Source organism: Rhopalosiphum padi, chromosome 2 (genome assembly GCF_020882245.1).
Source record: "Rhopalosiphum padi isolate XX-2018 chromosome 2, ASM2088224v1, whole genome shotgun sequence".
Taxonomy (NCBI): domain Eukaryota; kingdom Metazoa; phylum Arthropoda; class Insecta; order Hemiptera; family Aphididae; genus Rhopalosiphum; species Rhopalosiphum padi.
In genome coordinates this window covers 14,894,403-14,915,816 of record NC_083598.1, presented here as the reverse complement: position 1 = coordinate 14,915,816, position 21,414 = coordinate 14,894,403, and the positions used below count along the sequence as shown (strand labels likewise).

Here is a 21,414-nt window from a genome sequence, read left to right as displayed (position 1 = left end):
TATATACGAATACGAGTGCTATGCGGTCATTTCGCTCGAAACGTGTGGCATTTTTTCGTTTTTATTTTGTCACCGATTAAATCGCTCACACACGTCATATAACATATTATCATATTATACATTATAATATACGCGTTCCGGCTTGACCGTGAATTGGACACGAAGCTTAAAAGACGCGTGCCGATAAAAAAAAAAAGATAATCGCCGACTGCCGAGACGCATGCGTACAATACGTTATAATAGTATAATATTGTATTTTAGTGTTTTGTGTTATTGTTGACAGAAAAACCGATCGCATTTTCACACGCGTCCCCGCGGATACGTATGATACATATATTATAAATATAAACGGGCGTACGACATCACTCGAGTCACAGAAACCGCCAGAAAAGTTTATAATATCTTCTCGCCACCGGTTAAACGTTATATTAATATAAAATCAGGTATACGGGATTTCGTTTCCATTCCGACGACGATGACGAATAATAATTTGAACAATCCGCGGAGCCGTAGCGGAATCTTTTCGCTGCTAGCTGTCACGATCGCTGTAACCGTGCTCGTCCATCAGCCCGCAACTGTCCGCTGCGCCGATGGCGAAATTATATCTCCGCAACAAAAGCAACTGCACACGATGGAGTTCACCGCGCCATCGGGCTACTACGTGTCCACGTACGATCATATAGATGTCGGCCGATTGCTGCGAAACAACAAGGTGGTTTCGGGCTACGTCAAGTGTTTCGTCAACGAGGGACCTTGTACGCCTGACGGCAAATTAGCCAAAGGTATGTTGAAACGAGAGTCGTGCGACAGAGTATAATAAGTAGAATTCGGGACTTATTGCACAGAAATATTTAAAGTACGCAAATTCAAATTATACTGAGTATAAGGTCTATGATTATATCAGAAGCATTATAATAAATCCATCTGAATTCTTGATAAATAATATATTCTATTATAATATAATAATATTCCATTAAAGTTTAGTCTACCAGTCGACCGATGAGAATTTGTTGCGATCGCACATCCCTCCTCCCCTTTAAATTTTACTCTGACTATACGTTGGTGTCGAATATTGCGACACCACAAGACATAAAACTTAAAAAAAAAAATGAAGCACATACATTTACGGGAGGAGAAGCACAGACGCAATAAGTTTTTGTCGGTCGGTAGAAGTAAACTTAATTCGAATAGACTATAAATTCAGACACAAATTCTAGTATACCTACACGTTTTCGTTTTAAAGTAAAATACTGATTATTTTATTGTCAAATAAAAAACCAATAAAAAATAAACGAATATAATATGTATATGAGTTGTTAAAAACTAAGGAAGTTGTGTTTTGAAAATTTTTACTATTTTTTTTCTTGTCACCGACAAATAGGTATTATAAACATATTATAAACTCACAAATGCGATGAAATTTTGAATAAAATGATCAATAATGCATTTATGCGTCGTTTTGAAATTATATTACATCTTTTGTCGTTTATTTATTTATTTATTTTTTGTATAATCTGTATAAAAAAATTTTACAATAAGCTCAATAGGTGATAGTTAGATATATATATATATATGTATGAAAGAAAAAGAAAGAAAGGCTTGATTGGCTTGTTGAAGGAACTATTCAATAATAGTACTTCATCTTCATGGTATAGGTGGGAGTAGTTAGTCGACTAGTCGATTAGTAAGTCGCGATACCAGCTACGCTTTAAACGTCGGCCAAAGTCACCTGGGATTGTTCGGGAAGAGAGGTTTTGGATGAGGGGGTTTATATTACATCTTAATTTTTATACCAATTTTGTAAGTCGTGAAACTGCAGTTATCATATTTATATTAATTGATTTCTAACCGAATTAATGGAGGTTTTTTGGTGTTGATACTACAAAATCTCTATATTTTAATAAAGTTAAATCGTTTTTCAATTTTAATAATGAATATGTGTAATAATATATTAATATAAAATCAAAATATTACAATAAAGTTTAATATCTTACATTAACACGCGAATGATTGTTTACAGTTGTACTCATGATGCATTATGATGTGTTTATTATATACAAATAATATTTAAAGAATTATTATTACAACAATTTGACGTAAATCTAAAATATACTCAGGATGTTTGCTTTATTTATTGTTCCTAACCTTTAAAACGTAAGTGGTCAATTTTTTTCCATAAACATGTGAACCAACATGTATCGACCTTTAAATTGTTGTCGATATTGAACAAAAGGTCAAACGTGAATTATTATACGAAAATATATTCCTATGTATTATAGCCGTACTAAGTAGTTATTATAGCTGTGTAAAAAAAAAAAAAAACACGGAACGCGCATACTTACCACGTATCTTTCGTAGGTCGTTCGTAGGTAATCTGATGTTGATTGTGACTAATATTTTCGTACTAGCCGAGATTAATTTTTCGTGCCAATTTATTATGATAATATTATAAAATGTAGGTATTCAATTCAATAATGATTTGTTCTGTTTTGTCTTTGATCATCGAATGAGGATACGAATTTATGACAACTGCGTACGTTTATATAGATAATACACATACCTAATAATAATAATTATTATATATTATTATGGGAATATTACAAAAACAATAACAAAAAAAGTTTGTAAACAATAATCGATCGAATGCAGTTATTCCGCCAAGGTCACAGACTTGTGTTTGGTTATTCTTTTATCGTAAGCACACATACACATTTTTACGTTATAGCCAAAATAGCCTATCATGGACGTAAACAAACCTAAATTTTAGGGGGTGCTAAAATTGTTATCAACTGAAATATAGCCAACAACATCCGTCCTTACTTCCAGGTTCCTTTAATAAATGTTTAAATTAGAGATTAAATCAAGCGACCAAGCGACTATAATACATATTTTTTTTTTATATAAGTACTTTTTGGTGTATATATTTCCCCTGTATTATAAATACATATAAATACTAAAATATATAATAGAATGTATTTAATAAGAATACAAATTAAAAGTAAACATATTATCTATAGGTTTTGATAATTATTTATTTATTTTTTTTACTTGTATACTATACTTACCTAAAACTAACTAATTTGAAGTTATTTGTAATATTTAGTTAAATATTTAAAAACGATAAATTAGTGAATCATAATTGTTACATACTCTTCCTTAAGTAATTTTTGATTTACTACTTTACTACGTGCTGGAAATCTGTACTCGTGAGCTATAAAACTTGCTGGCATTATTGTAATATAAATATGAATTATAATAACTCATACAAGTTAGGAAAAGCTTCGTTTTGAATGGTATTCTCCAAACATAATGTTGTTGATAATTTAAAATATGGTAATTTTTATTAATATAAAATATCAAGTCATTTTACAATTGATATTATAAAATATAATATTCTACAACCAAATGCTAAAATAATGAATTTGACCTAATATTTCATGTACTTTTATTTCTTCTAAATTTGTCACCTTCTCGAATCTCGATTCTTTCTATTTCACTCCCATAGACCACATTTCTGTTGTAAACCAAAAGACCACTACTTGCCATTTAGCCTCCGCAATATATATGTATATTGTCCGATGTCCATACTCCACAAATAGTTCATTCGCTGTTCGGAGTACAGACAGTACAGTATGGTTCTCGGACCGCGTCGGATTTCAATTTGCGAAGTTTAATACACATACGCCACATATGTCACATATACATAAATAATATATTCGTTGTTTGATTTACAGCCTACTTGTTGCCCGAGATCATACGCACTGTGTGTGGAAAGTGCACACCAAGGCAAAAAGACATGGCCCGGATGGTACTGAGACACATTTACACGTACAGGCGAGCAGATTTCGACAAAATCATGCAGATTTACGACACGGATGGCAAGAGAAACGAGATACTCGCTTTCATGAACCAATAGTTCACCCATAATATTCGGCTGCATTATTATACTATTGTAAAACATTAGGTAATGATACATGTAACGCTGAACTACGTTTACCTTATCACCATCATTCGTAACACCCTCCGACATTAACATCTACCACGAGACTACTAGCTATAATATTATGTAATAACTACTGCCGATTTTAACCCGACGAATCGGAAAGTCTATTTTATTTTAATCTTCTCCCTTTTCTTCGATTAGTCATAGTGTTATTAATCAGGAATATATATTTAATATACTTTTTATACCTAATAGTTTACACCTTACAGTGTACACATTTATAATATTATATACATACCAGCTATTATATATCATTATAACTATAATATTTATACATAAATATATTTACTCAAATACAATCGATTGCTTATGATATAACTTTGTGTCGTGAAATCAATTTTCTCATATCAAACTGTACATAATAATATATAATATATATTATATGTATACCTACATTGATAATCCGTTGTAGCACCGTCATACACGTGACATAACACTTGGATTGAATCATCATCACGTATACCCATAGATATATACCTATGTTTGTAGCTAATAATATGGACTCAAAAACTGCTTTACCAATTTTGAAGAAAGTTCAGAGATTGTTTTTAGCTATATAGGAAATATTTAGAGAGTAGTTTAACATATCTGAAAGTGTATCTTGTAATGCTATATTCAAGCAAGTAACAGGTGGATTATTCATTTCGATCGAATTAATTCACAGCGAGGTAGATCGATTACACGCTGTATTTTATATTCATTGATTTTTATTTTTTTGCCGGTCGAATTTGGTTTAGAAAATTAGTGTTTGAGATATTTTTTAGGGTGGGGGGGGGCTGAAGCTTAGGTATATACTAATCTCCTGCGATGCTTTTCTGGTATTATAAAACTCATAAAAAAATAATTTAAATGTGTAGAATCTTTATTTTTTGAGAGTTTAAGGGTTATAGCCTATAGGTACATCAGTCAATGGGACGTAGCACTAGTGCCTTACTATTTGCACCTATGCAGCTAGTATTAAATAGCACTATAGATCTAGATTCCAGACGATTAATGAATAGTATAAATCGTAAAAAAATATAAAATTTCTAATGTCTAAGTTTTAATTAACATAGGAGTTGTAGGTGTTTGGCAATAAAATAATTATATACGTATCATGTTGTAAAAAATTCTTTAGTCATACTACTCATACTATATATTATTACTTTATTAGATTATACTTCACATAGAACGTGGTCCAACAGTAAGTACAATAATAATAATAATAATAAAAATAATAATATTAATATTATATCTACAGGTCAATTTCGCAGTGAAAATATTCGTGCGACGTGCATAATAATTTAAGAGTTGGTAGGTACGTTATATACGAGTATTTTATTGTACCTATATAAGTAGACTTAATTAGAATTAAGATTATACCAACATGTGCGCGGAATTCGTTACGATTAGTAGGTACGCGTCTTTTTTTTTTTGTGGCACGCGCTGCGTTTATATAAACAATATTATACAACGGTATTATTTTTGAGAAATACTTTGTCGAAAAACAATTCCATCAGAAAATTATTTAACTACATTTAAAATAACATGATCGATTGAGAAACTGCACAACATAATATTTGTTTTAGAATGAAAAATAAAAATATAAGTAAGTATTTAATGCATTTCAGAATATTGTTGTCCTTCTGCTAATAATATTTATTATACCTATACAGCAACTTCAATACATACTACAGGTATAAATAGCAATGGTAACCTTAAACAAGATTTTAAAAATTCCCAGACGATTTTATGTTTTTAACTCAGTCGTGTTGTTTTGCAAACACGTAAATCCTCGTATATAGAATTCAATATAAAATATTTAAAATGTCTTACTAGATATTCAGATATCAGTGTATTAGCAGTATTATTAACATTTAATGAAAACGTTAAAGTTGTATTATCATAATTATTATAAATGTATAATAATATTTCATGGTGAAAACTCTTATAACTTATAATACATCTACTGTGTAGTAAAAGTAAACGCAATAATTATATATTATAAATTATAATGTTGTATCATTAACCTTGTTTGACTATGCAGCGGTAGTGCTTTAATAATCGAGTGTTTATTGTCCTATGTGTATAAATATAATTTAATTTAGATATGTATATAGTTATACCACGAACACTACGATATCGAAAATAAACGAATTTTTTAAACATTTACTCGATGTGCTTGCTCGGTCGATGGAAAGTCGTTTGAGCGTCTTCATTTTCTATTAAAATGAAAATTAGATAATTCCGGGGTGAGCAATAGTATTGTAAAATTAATCAATAAGTTTCAACACTCGATAGAAGTCAGATAAGTATTTATAAATAGCGAATAATAATCTGATAAAAATCCTGTGAAAACCGAACAAAATATTTTATACATTATAAAGGTCATCCGATCGTCAAAATAAATTGGATTTTTTATTTTAATAGGTACTTGCAGCAATCTATATTATGTAGTTGATGAGTTGACAATTTGTCATCTCGTTACAAGTTTAATCAAGGGGACGCATTATTCGAAATAAAATAATAATATGTTTTGATTTTAAAATATATAATAGTGGAATAAATATAATAATAAAACTAGAATTGGAGAATTTACGTAAAAAAATATTGGTAAATTTACCAATTTAGTTGTAAAAATAGTAAAATAGCTAAATCTTAGAGTTGTTGTTTTTATTAGTCAGTACGTTTTTTCATTTCTATTTTTGTATACTTGTCAATTATTTTAGTTCTTTTTTACAATAACAATAAAAATTAAAGATTGTTCTGTATTGGTATAATAAAAAAAAATATATATTTAATTATTCAAAATATAATAAATTAATAAATTAACTATCAAAATTAACACAGCATTTTCTTTATTTTTTATTTTTGTTAAAATAATATTTATATAATAATAACAAACTATATAAACTATAGTAATTGAATCAATATAACAAATAATAATATCACAGTAAATTATTATTACGGTTTAGCTACAAATAGAAAATATGATTAATAATTAGTACAATAATTATTTTATTATTATCAGTTGATTATCAGTTTACAATTCTGGAAAGGCGTTTTTGATTACATTTGATTAGATGAGCCATACATTTTATTTGTTTTGTATAAATTTACCAGTAAAAAAGTTGGAAAATTTAACTTGTAAATTTATTGCGCTCACATCTCTAAATAAAACATATAATAGTTAAATTAAATAATATATTTAAGTACAGTGTAATCAATATTTTATTATAAAATAAACAGTATTATGGAGGGGAAAAAATGTAACTTGCTAAAAAACGGGACGTTTAGTGAAAAACGAAAATTGGTACATATTACGATCCCGATTTGATCACAAATCTTAGCATAACACCTATTCGAAAATCTTTAAGTATTAACGTTGGTTATTTCAAAAATATCGTTTTAATTTGGACTGCTATTTGTACTTATATTTATAAATTGAATCATCTGCAGTTGTATTGCATAATTCATTAATGCATTTAATATAATACAATTTTTATATTACGATACATTCCCACAGACCCTAGTCGAAATTAATTATTATTTTTAATTAAATATAAATTGTGTTACTGCCACCGTATTAGAGATAAAGAACGTTTAATGTTACTTACCACGTCGTAACGCTGTTATTAATTAATGATTTTAGTATGGTATTTTTTTTTAATACCGTAAATAAAAAATTCAAAGTTGTATGTTTAAACATTATAATATAATATGTATTATGTATAAAGCCATAAATGTTAGGTCCAATAGAGCCATTTATTAATAATTAATACTGATGGTATGAGCGATGTGCGATTTATAAGTATTAGAACTCATTTAAAAATCTCCACTATAATACAGTCGATAATATTCCTAAAAATTAAAAAATTCTAAAGCAATTAATTATACATTAATGTACTAATTTTTGTCTACCACGTTTTTGATTATCTTACCTACGCGTACCATATATGTGACATCGATCCACTAATGGCTTATTGCAGGAGTCTCCAGCCTTTTTAAACAAGTGAGTTACATTCGAAATTTTAAGCCGTTTCTGGTGATTGACACTTAGGGAGGAGGAACATTTGTTTGACGAGCAAAAACAAAATAGGTTATCATAAACCATGTTGAATAAAAATATTCAATAACAACGATTGAAAAATATTATGTTTATGTTATTTTCATAAGATTTAAAACCTTACTGTATGACATGATTAACCTTGAATTATATTAATTAAAATTGCAAATTGAATACGATGAAAACAGGAATACTGCGTTACCACTCTGCTTTGAAAAAACAAAATTGATTTAAGATTAAAATAAAATGCTAAATAATCATTATATCTCGTACTTATAAATATGTATTCAAATAAATTACGGTCAACCATTTCACTAGGATACTAGCCCATTCTACTATTTGAAAATGTTTTCGTAAATATCAGTGCGATTTTAGCATGACATTTCTTTCATACGGCTGTCATTAAGTCGTCGAGATTATTATCTTCTGAATTCGATCAAAATAACCAAGAAAAATCGAGAAATAACCGGTTTGTTGCCCTTTCGATCGATTGTGGTGTCGATTTCCATTTGAAAGTTTAAAAATATCAATATATAGTTTTGCACAGCGTCTAACAACAAAAATAATATTAATTAAAATAATAAATAACCCTAATTGCGTAACATCGGTGAACAGCTTCCTCGTTCTAGTTAGATTCCTAAGTATAAATAAATTCAACCGTTTATAAGAACAGTGAATATGTAATAGGAAACAAAAATATAAGTTTGCTCACGGTCAAGAGATGAAAGTGTGCAGATGTTTACATAGAACTTAGTACCTTTTGAAGAAAATAAGTGCACAATCATTAATTACACACACACTATGTAGCTATTATAATAGTAATAATAATAAAATAAGAATAAAAGACTTACTCTATAGTTAAACTTGTATACGTTTTCAGATCGTTACACGTCTAAAGAACTCCGGCTAACTAGGAAACGTAAATTGTCAAAAACATAGTTTCACGCGTCTTAACATTATTTTTCAATTCGGCCGTGGACCTAAACACTTATAAATAATATCTCCGCTTTGGATATGTACAGACGTACAGTCATATATTTAGGCCATAGGCATTGTGTTAAAAATATATAAATCCTGAAACACAAAAGTATAAAAAAATATTTTAGACGCTAATCTAGAGATAAGTTATTTTTTTTTTTTTAATATTGTCATATTGCAATAGAAGGTAAATGTTTTCAAGTTGGATGACATATAATCGTAAATAAATTTCATTTAATTTCGATTTCACCAGATTAACGAAATCAGGTTCATTTTGCGTCTTAAATTCTATATTATATTAATTAAAATCTATCTTATTTATATTCTCGGGAAAGATAAACAAATTAAAATAACAGTAATGATGTGATTACATTATACGAGTATAATATATTATGAACCTGTTGGGAGCAATAAAAATGGTAGTCAATATAAAAAACTCATTCTCTCGTTTTCGATTTTAAATAATATGTAATTATATTATAATGAATAAGTTAATAATAATATAATAATTCGTTGTGGGAAATATAATAACTAAATTATCATACAGTAATAATAAATAATATTAGTATTTTTATTATTTAGACCGTGGATTATTATGCAAATATATATTTTACGGAGTATTGGATTTTCGTTCGATAAACAAGTGCGTAGTATCTGGCATCTCTACGACTGTCCATTTAACGAAAAGAAAATAATACAGTATTTTGATCCCGGAACTGTTGCTGGATTAAATTTCATCGGAAGAAAAATGCGTCTTAATACGGTTTGACGTATTAAATCGATTTGGTTTTTGATTTCTATTCTGAAAATATATCTATGTTATATATTATTATATTATGCACGCAGTCCACCAAATGTAATGTTTTATGTGGTCTATTGCCACAGCGCATGGTTACATAAATATTATTGGATTTCTGATTAAACGAGTTCGATCTGAAAAAAAACATTATAAATTATTTGATAACGTTGACTCGCTAGAGAAAAAAATACTCTCGTGAAATTATACGCTCTGGAAGTGTTTTCAATTTCGATCATTTTAAGAATAGGTATTATAGTGAATACTGAATAGTGATATAATCTGACTAGGAATTTTCATTACGCACGAACATAGTATACAGGTCACAAGATTATCCACCAACCATACTAGTTATTCATAACTTGTTTTTTGGAATTTTTAAATATACTCGTACTTTAAGACAACACTTTAAAATTCTTATGATTTTTCATACTATTTAATAAATATCTCGTGATGACACAAACTTTTTTTTGTTAAACAAAAACCGACCTTTTATAGTGAATAATATTTTTTGATAATTATAATTAAAATGTTTATGAATAGTTTCCGAATTATTAAAAATTATGTACTATAAGGATAACAGTTCATGATAATAATTAATAGGTTTAAATATATAGAAGCTTTAATGATATGAAAATTGTAGTAGATAATTAATACCAATATAATATTACAATTTTATCATTTATAAAAATTGTCTAAGTTTAGTACGACTAGACTAGTAAGTCGTAGATTAAATATTATATTTATTTTATATTTTTGTGAAACCATTTTAAAGATTATTATAATAGTAATGATATAAATGTTCCTATACACAGTCCATGTTCAATTATGGTAGACGTCTCGCTAAAAATTTTCATTTTACCGTATGTAGGTATATTATAAGGAAATTTTCATGATTTTCATTTTTAACAGTTGATTTGTTGCTTAAACTAAAATATTTACCGTATAAAAATTATTAAACGTTATGTTGTCTACGTAAAGATATTTTTCTCGTGTAAACTTTTCCATAAAAAACAAAAATAATTATTTTATAATTTTTCCAAGTACCTAATAAATTAACACAAATTATTTTTTTATAAGATTTTTTATTAATATCTATAGCATTCGATTCCGAACAAAGCAATACATGTATTGGTTTTAATATTAAATATTTAAACAATGAATAACAGTTTAAGTTATTTTATTTTAATTTAAAAAATTATTTGTAGGAACTTGAAGCTCTCGCATAACTAAATTATATATATTTTTACTATTCGCAATCACATTTAAAAAATATTTTAATTAATTTTACGCCCTTTTTACCATACCTATTACTAATATTAAAATAAATGACTTGATTAGAAATAGAAATGTATTATAAAATAAACTTAGTCATTTTTCGTATACAGTGATTTATCTTTAAATTAAAATTTAACGTATACATTACAATAGTTCAGTTGTGATTTACTCGATGAAGATCGACATGTCCTATACTGTAAAACAGCAGAATGATTAAAATTATCATTACTATAAATGTAGTATATAAAATGTATGTACATGTTTCACGTGTAATACTATAAATTAATTTTAAATTATTATTAGCACAATTTTTGGTTTTGTATAACTTGAAAAAATTATATCAGCTTTTATTAAAAGGTTTGAAAAAATAAAAAGCCTGCACAGGTTAAGTATTTTTCAACAATATATTGTATGATAATATTGTATATACACTATACAGCCAATATTTTTTTTTGTGTGAGTTACACATTAATGACCGAAGACTTTGTTTGAACATGGTAAGGTAACCGTGATGAAGTTACTCATTGAAATTTCAATTTATGTTCAACTTCAACAATATTTTCTAAAAAGAGGGTCGAGCTTGCTCGTTGTATCACCCTGTATAACATTATACATAATTATAAGTTCACAATTTGTTGTACAAACTACAAATGTACTTAAATCTATACTCTTCACGTTTGCTAAATATACAATCGCGTTTCTTATAATATACGTATTAACGTTGGTAGGTATAGAAAAATACAATAATCTCTAAGGTAAAACCCCTTATAAACCGACCACTTCCTAGTTTCCCGGGCAGATTATCAGAACTTCTTTAATAGATACATAAGTACATCCGTATACTTAACGCATATTTATTTGTTTATTATATGTATAATATACACATTGGAATCGGATGCGTTGAAGAGTAGAAGACCTCGGAAGTGTGTGTAAAGCGTGTCAACGCTATGAACGGAACATAATGTATTTCCAGACGATATTAAAAACCCGAAGGTCAATCACTGTTATTACCGTACACAATGTGCGTTTGTCTAGAACACGAAATCACATTAGGCACTATTATATAAGTACCTATATTATAATATTATTGTATACGTTAAAAGCATAATATTATACTTTTAATAATTTTTGAATTTATTGTTCAAAATTAAGAAATGTGAATTCATATTTAAACCTTATCCGCGAAAGATTATAGATTTAAATTCCAAATTTACTTTTATAGAAATCGTGTGAGATTGTGAAAGTAAACTATACATTATTTTTTAAATTACCTAATATAAATTATTACAATAAAATACTATAAACTGTTAAGAATTTCCTACATTTTTTTTTAGTAATTTTAAATTATCAATTACTTAACGTAATTGCTTGTTTATCAATGAAAAATCTTTTTTTACCACTCTTTTTTTGACAAGAAAATGTTGGTATATATAAAAATTATATTATTATATTGGTATCGAGTTGACGTAATTTTTAAAATCGGACTAATTGTTAATTGTAAATTGAAAGTTCACAATCACCGATTTTTTTTTATACCTATGTTTAAAATTTAAAATGCATAGATATATTTTACAGAGACGCTAATGATATAAAAATAATTAATTAAATATATATATATCTACACGAAACGATAACCTTGTAAAAAGTATTTTTTTATTGAAATATCAGTAAGTAAAGCTAAAAAAGGTATTAAGATAAATAATATTCGTTATCAGGAACAAGACTTGTTTGTCCATGAAAATCTAGAAATTAATTTAAAAACAAAAGGTAACTAAAAAATTACAGCAAGTAAAACACATTAATATAATAATATAACATAATATATAATTAAGATGTTTATATTTTATGAAGGAAAAATAAACAATATTTACGTATGATAGAAATAAAGTCTTATTAAGTTTAAAGAAAATAACAATAATTTAATTTTGTATAAGATATTTAAAACGTTTGTTATAAGCTCAAATGTATGTGTATCATATAATACCATAATACCATATTATTATGTTAAATTACAAAAATACAAAATAAATGAACAGTAATCCAACATTTTTCATTATAATAAAATTTACCTAAAATCTTATCGAATACAATATATTTTAGTTTAAATTATATCATGTTAAAATGATTGAAAATGTTGTAATATCTATATAGTGCTCTGATTTAGTTAATATATTATATACTTCATATTATCATTTGAACCGTTTAATTTAATAATATATAATATTGTTTAATTCTAAAATAATATAGAATTTATATAAAATCGCATCATTAAGTTTCTCTTTAGTCATTAATGATAAAACGAATGGCATTATTATATCAATTGTAATGGTTGATTAATTATGATATATAAAATAATATTGTTACTAAGTCGTAATTGATTTTCCGGGACAATTAATTCATTTATAATGGACATAATTCCGTAGATTACCATTCGTTGTTATTTAAATATATTTATACAGACATAAGTATAATGTTGTTGTTAAATTAATGCTATAATAAGTAGGTTAGTATTAGATAAAAAAAAAATTGATATTTTACACAAAACAATTTATACAAATATACAATAATGTATATTTATTATACAATATACCTACATGAGTAGATGTTGCCTTAATGCCTTGTTGGTGTTTAAACAACATAAACTTTATATTCATCTGGAAAGTATAACCGTTAATAAATTTAAAGAATTTTTAAATCGTAATCTTATAACTGCAAAAAACTGCAAAAAACTGTAAATACTGCAAGTCTGTAGCAGATAAGACACATAATGTAATCATTACAATTATTGAGGTTTAGATATAAGAAAAAGTTTTTGTATGTATAATGTATACAACGATAATAAAAATATAATAATAATTATTATTAGTAATTTATTTAAATTAAAAATATAATATTGTCGTCCTAACGCATCTGAGATAAGGCATAACCCACACACAAAACTACCTCATGTGTCCTAAGATGATCCTCAATGCGCAACTAGTGGAGTACAATTTTATCAATAATCATCATTACCTCATTGTTGAATATCAACAAGCAATGACTGCCATAAATCAAAATAACATCCTCAAATTGATAAATCCTAGGGCAATCAACAAACAAAATACTAAAACCAGTAAAACCCATAAAAAAAAATAAGTATTTATATTGTATTTTAATAATAGTAAATATTATGTTCGACCATATCATTTTATTATTGATTGCTATTGTTTGTTATAATTATTTTACTATAAATAAGTAAAAAATTATCGCCAAGATACCTTGGATGACCAAAGATTAATGCCAATGCTAATAATAATAATAATAAAAAAATATTGTTGTGAGTAATATTATTATGTTTAAAAATTATAGAATGCATTTCGTGTATACAATGACGACAACTCGTGAATCGTGGTGTAACATCGCATTAACCAAATTTCAAAAATCAAAAACAACGTTAACACACACAGGATTTAAGACTATAGGGTAGTATTTCCGCGTCTAGAGCGTCCTTATAAACCACGAAAACCGTTCGAAAATCCGAGTTATCACACATTCACATTCACGCCTAATGCTGGAAGCGATCCACCGTCGATTATAACAATATTATTATATAAACAAAATTCGTCTGACGGTCGTTTGATACAAATAATAAGGTGTTACGAAAATCACTAATACATTTGTGCTAAGAATCACGAACGCGTGCGTGCCGTAATATATTATATAGTCAAGGTGACAAATGTACCTAATAATAATAGTAAAATCGTTATTATTATTGTTCGATAGAAACGCGATTGTTGTAGACTGTATTTTGCTAGTCATAAATATTATATTACGATATGTAACATATTTTAATATGATAATAAACAGTCACACAATAATTACAATAATATAAATAATATTATATTATTATTGTTGTGTGCGTTTAACGCGTGTATATATCGAAAACGAATTGCGTATTATGCTGCTACTGCGTTACGCGCGTATAGGTCTTATAATATGCCCACATCAAGTAATTGAGACCCGAGACAGAAATCGTGCGTATATATTTGGTACTATGTGCGCGTTGGTATTATTATCGAATTAATATAATCATTATTCGTCGCACGATCGCCCGTCTCGCGAATAGTGGTTGTAGCCGTTGTAGGTATAATATTATGGTAAATTATTTATATTTTATAAACGCACCTGTTGCGTCACCATATATTATAATGTTATTTGCGCGCGTACCCGTGATTTATATTATGCGCGGTGAACGATGCAATTTCTAAAATAAATAATTATTTGAATTTGATAGCGTGCGGGTGACGGAAACGATCTCGACGATATTATACCTGCGCGGCTACGCCTACTCTTAAAACTTAAGAATTTTATCAAATTTTAAAAGAAAAATATTTACTTCTTTATCAGTTTAAGCATACCTACTATTCTTAATCGTTGTAATCGTAGTTACTCTACAAGATATATACTATAGTATATATACACTAGTATTAATTTGACAAAATATAAAAGCAACATCACATTTGTTTAAATAAATTCTTTAATAATATCTAACTAATAAGAATTTAAACTTGTATAAGCTAAATGTTAATATTTTAAGTTTAAATTTTACTAAAATATATCAATAGTTTGTTATTATAATGCAAATATTGTAATTCCTCAAATATGTATCATAAATTATCATACATAGGTAGTAGGTACCTATTATTCTGTGTATCTGTGTAGGTACTAAATTAGTTTTTCTGTTCACTTATACATTTTTTTTTAAAAATATGTCACATAAATATATTTAATTTTATAAATTGTATTATATGAATTAAATGTTCAGTATTATGTTTATTAAATATTTGAACTCGTTATTGATTTGAATAATCTTATGTACCTATATTAATTGGTTATAAAAAATAAAAATGAAAAACATATTATTTTACCTATAACATATTAATTTCCAGTACTTACTAGGTATATACATCGTAATTAGAAGGAAACGCGTGTTTCGTTAAATTGTTTTTCGTCGAGGTAATCTGATCATGTGCAAAGTACCGTGTGTTAAAAAAAAATAAGGAATTTTCTAATGTCAGGCAGCACTTTAAAACCATCTTAAAAAAATAACATTCGTAGCATCGTCATGATATTACACAGTTAGATCGAAATATGTTTTCGATAAATAGGTAAATAATATACTATATAAATATTTTATATCTATAAACATTAAACAGTATATAAATAATAATATTTTATAATTTATAATTTTGGGAATCTTTTTCAATAGCACAACTAGGCCTAATTGAAACCCAAATATTAGTTGTAATAAGAGATCCTGAGTTATATTGCTTTTTTTAATCTTACCGTTGAAGTAGGTACCAAATTTAAAATATTTTAAAATTATTTAAATTGTGAAATTTGTGGTCGACAATACAAATAGACTGTTGTTGGTGGTTGGGCTGGGATCCTGTTAACAGAATAAATATTAAATATTTAAATGCCATCGTTATTATAGTTGGGCCACGGCCACCAATCTCATTGGATTTTTATTTTTTTTAAACTATGCAAATAAATAATGTGAAATTGCACGATCATTTTCAGAATTTAAACATCATTCTCCCATGGCTTTTCGAAAGTAACTCGTAAAAAAGGCAGAGCAAATTCTGAAAATGGTCATGCAATTATTATACATGTTTATGATTCTTGTAGTTTTTTTTTAAAAAAAAGATCTAGCTACTATTTCCCTTTTCTCCCCGTACAAATATTGAACAATATAATTTATCTTCAGAATATAATATCATAATGTTGATTAAATATAATATTATACAATAATATGATTATTATATTATATTTGATCGATAATAATAACTAGACTCATGTAACAATATTATCATACTAGATAATATTTTATTACGTGCTGTGCATATATCTTTTCAGGTAATCCGTATAATATAATCTTATATAATATCATATAGGTATATAATATATATATATATAATATTAATATAATACCAAAATCGCGTTCCGGTAGTTGCCACTTGCCGTGGTAGATGTTTGAAACTCGGCGACCTTGACTTTGGTCTTAGCTACAATAGTATACGTATATACGTATAAATGTGTAATACTATAAACCACAATTTAATATTATTTTTATTATATGTATTTACTATCTACCTACCTGTCTACCTGTACTGGAGCACCGGTGTACGGGAGAAAACAACACCGCTTTCGTCCGTCTGTCCATACCGGACTCGGTAACCGCGGTATACCTATACCTATACCGCCACCGCCGACGCCGCCGGACCGTGGCACGTACCAAGCGCCGCTATATAAAGCCGGCCGGTCCACCGTGGTCATCAACACTTGTTCGCCACATTCAGTCGCGTACACAGTAAGAATAACCCAATACGCTCCTCCGCATCGCCGACATAAGTCATCGTTCGCGACAATACCCGCGCCGTAGTAACAATGCACTGCAAAGTTTTGATCGCTCTATGCTGCGTGGCCGTTTACGCCACGCAAGCTAATCCCGCTGGTACTGCCGCTGCTTCCGCCGACGAAGAGATCAAAGATTTCCCGGCCTACATGAAGCGGTTCGAAAAGCTCAACATTGAACAGGTGCTGAACAACGACCGCGTCTTGACCAGCCATCTCAAGTGTTTCCTTAACGAGGGCCCATGCGTCCAACAAGCTAGGGACTTGAAGAGTGAGTGCGCCAAACGACATAATTTGTTATACTCAATATAATTATTAATTATCTACTATTACCATAATAATAATAATAATAAAACGTATCTATTTAAGTCGAGTTCAAACTTCAAAGACGCTAAACTGCAATATCATATAATAGGTATCGGTGTATTGGATAACGTTTAAACTAACATTTTCGTACAATATCCCATAAACAAACATTAATATTATATATTGTTATTCAACGTATACAATTTAAATTACTCGAAAACACATTTTTTTTTCGTTACGATTTATATATTCACGATTTCAAGTCTTTATATTTCCGACCGACCTCTTATTCTTCAATACCCCAAAGTTACTTTAAAATAAAACTTTACCTAATACGTGGCGTCGAGGTGTTTTTTGAATATGTACTTATATAAGATATTTTAAAAGGAGTGACTTTAACGCGGCGGTTCCTTTTTTCGTACAGCAGCGATAAATTCACTACGTATTTTTTAGATCGTTCTCGATCAGTTTGAAAGAGAAATTATTCATTTTTTATTCTATTAGGAACACTAATAATTACCAGACGGACAACTAGTCAGTATCGTTCGTATTATCGCCAGCATGATATTCTTTATATTAAACTATCGTACAGTCGTGTATAATGTTACGTTAAAGTATTATCATTCTTCACATGCATAGTTCGTTTTCGCATAGATTATCATTGCTAATTGACTATGTTCTGAAATTGACATACGATATGCCTATTGCGTAACATCGTTTTAATATTATCACCCTGCACCCAATCGGTCAGTCGGAGCATAATAATATTATTGCGATAGGTATTATTTATTTAACAATCACCGTCGCCGTACATATACATTAATACAGTATAACGACGTTAATATTATTTCGCAAATGCGTTATCGTACGAAAATTACGTGCGAGATTATTATTCTAGACATTAATGTTATTATCCGTTGGTTCTCGCAAAATTAATAATTATGTACCTAGTGCGTGCAATCGAAGAACGATCGATGAATACGAATGACAAAGTTTCCCTACAGAGTAATAATAAAAATATAAAAAAACATTCGTTACACACGTAAAATATTATGTTTATATTATGATATTATGTTTGCCTATGCTTATTTGCTAGTAATATTTTATTGACCGATTGTTTTTTTTTTCTTTTCCGGTGCTTTTATATAGGAGTCATCCCAGTGATCGCCAACAACGGTTGTGACGGATGCACTGAAAAGCAAATGACCTCCATCAAGAAGGCGCTGAACTTCCTGAGGACAAAAAGGCCAATGGAATGGTCAAGACTCGTCAAGATCTACGACCCATCCGGCACCAAGTTGAACAAGTTCCTCGACGCGTAACGGCTCTGAATATATTATGACAATGCTATAATATAATAATATTATAGTTAAAATATATTATATCACGTGTGTGACGACTGGCAATGTCGATCATGATAATATTATGTGTTATGTTTAAGACGCACGTTTAATAGTTTTTATGTATACTCACACAAGATTTCACTTGCTATATGGCAAAAAGAAAATCGTCTATTTATAAGTTTTATATATTAATTTATTAAATCAATTAAACTGTTTTAAAAATTGAAAATAAAAACAATCTCAATTAAGTATGTTGAAAAAAATTATTTATTTATTAACCTAAAAACTGCAGCTCAGACGAATAGCGATTAATAATTGCACGATAACGTATTGGGCTTAACTACTATTGTCAAATCGATAATACTAATTACATGATATTAATAGTGTATGTAGATGTGTTGTATTACTTGTATTGCTTGATTGAATCGGAATCGATTTCACATCTTAAATGGCCAAAATGTATTATAATGTGCAATTAAATTATTAAGGCTATAGGTACACATTACACACGCGTAACGATTTAATAATATTAGTTAAACACGACTGCAATATACTTATTAGGATTAAATCTTAACATAGTATATTATATAATATTGCGATTTAAAGTGATGATTTATATTTTAAATTGTAAGTAGAAGGTTATTTTTTCCAAGTATTTTTTTGGGAAATCGTAAGACTACATCGGAATTGCATGCCACCTCTTAGAGGGGTATGTCAAAATTACATGCCGTGTATCCACAAGCTTATATATTATGTACGATGCATTACCTGTGCATTTCAATGTGAACAACTTATACTTTATTTTTTCATCAATTTTTTTAATTTATAAGTATTATTTTATTAATCTGAAAAAAATATTCTTGGAGTGTCGTTCTTAAAATATATTATATTATTATTATTTATTTGAAATACCATGTAAAAATATAAAATACACATTCACTTGATTACTTTAAACTACACTCATTTTATTTAATATTTGCAGAGTCATCTTCTCCAATTTGGTAAAATGTTTACTCGAATATAAAAATATTTTAATCTGGAAACTAATCAGTTTATATTAGAGCGTTTTTTTTTTTTAAATAGAAAAAAAATAAAAAATCAAGTTTGAGTTGTGCACGTAAGTGCATGATAAATAAAGATAAACTTGTAGGTAGGTACACGGCATGCAATTCGGACAGACCACACTAAGCGAGTTGGCATGTAATTTGGACATTTCAATTTATGTTTATTTTTTTGGTATGCAATTCGGATGCACCGAATCGTAAGTTCCTACACGAGAGTAACATGTAAAGAATTACATACGGTAATTCCTACATATAGTGATAAACGTACACGGCGAAAGACAGGTAAATTTGTAAAAAAAATATAATATATAATATAACAATCTTCTGACAGAATACATACGACAAACGCATGTAAACGTTTTCATTTAGATTTTAATTCAAATTTTTATCATTAACATCCACATATTTTTTAAATTAAGAACTAATGATAGTAACACAAAAACAAAAATTAGTCAAAAACATGCTGAAAAAGAAAATTTTATAAATCAAAAAATAGTAGAGTATTCAACAAAAAAATTAATCAATACGATTATGTTAAACATTTAAGTTTCAGAAATAAACCACATAAAATATAATTTTTTTTATCATATTAAAATGTATGACAGTATCATATATGATACAAGGATATAATTAATATTATATTGATAACTTATAAATTTTATATATTATATAATATATATATAATAATACATGCAGTGTAGAAACTTACTTATATGTACCTATTTTTATTGTGTAGGAATTATATATGTAAGTTATTCTATCGTGTAAGAACTTACATTCGCCCATTTCTTTTATAAGTTAAAGCTTATATTGGGGAATTGGGTTCAGTTTGATTTATAATAATTAATACAAGATTACAGATTATATTCTTAAAATTAAATAACAATTTTGATTTTCAAGTCTGTTTTTAAGAGATGATCTAAATTAGGCCCGTGTGGTAAGCATATATTAATAATTTTCACTAAATAATATTTTTACTTAATTTATTACAGCTCGAATTAATTTTGTCCAGACTCCAGATGACAGCAGGTATACTATTAATAATAGTCTCTCACTGTTCATAGTCCAGTCTATTAGTGTTACCTTTCATTGATATCCACGAGGAGGGTTTGACCGACTGGACAATCTCTAAAGAAATTAAATTTAAAATAAAATATAGTATATATATTATACAATTTACATAGTTAAAACTATTAATATAAAAT

At 27.9% G+C, this 21,414-nt stretch overlaps 2 protein-coding genes across 2 annotated transcripts; both read left to right on the top strand.

Annotated features, from left to right (window-relative positions):
- Positions 1-265: 265 nt before the first annotated feature.
- Positions 266-4,321, top strand: LOC132922095 (putative odorant-binding protein A10). Its single transcript, XM_060985429.1, has 2 exons — positions 266-782; positions 3,735-4,321. Exons 1-2 carry the CDS (start codon positions 476-478, stop codon positions 3,914-3,916), a joined length of 489 nt encoding a protein of 162 aa, XP_060841412.1. The 5' UTR covers positions 266-475; the 3' UTR covers positions 3,917-4,321.
- A 13,084-nt stretch (positions 4,322-17,405) lies between these two features.
- On the top strand, positions 17,406-19,393 carry LOC132921395 (putative odorant-binding protein A10). The gene is made up of 2 exons (XM_060984402.1): positions 17,406-17,767; positions 18,952-19,393. The coding sequence occupies exons 1-2, from the start codon at positions 17,530-17,532 to the stop codon at positions 19,122-19,124; spliced, it is 411 nt and encodes a 136-aa protein (XP_060840385.1). The 5' UTR covers positions 17,406-17,529; the 3' UTR covers positions 19,125-19,393.
- Positions 19,394-21,414: the final 2,021 nt, after the last annotated feature.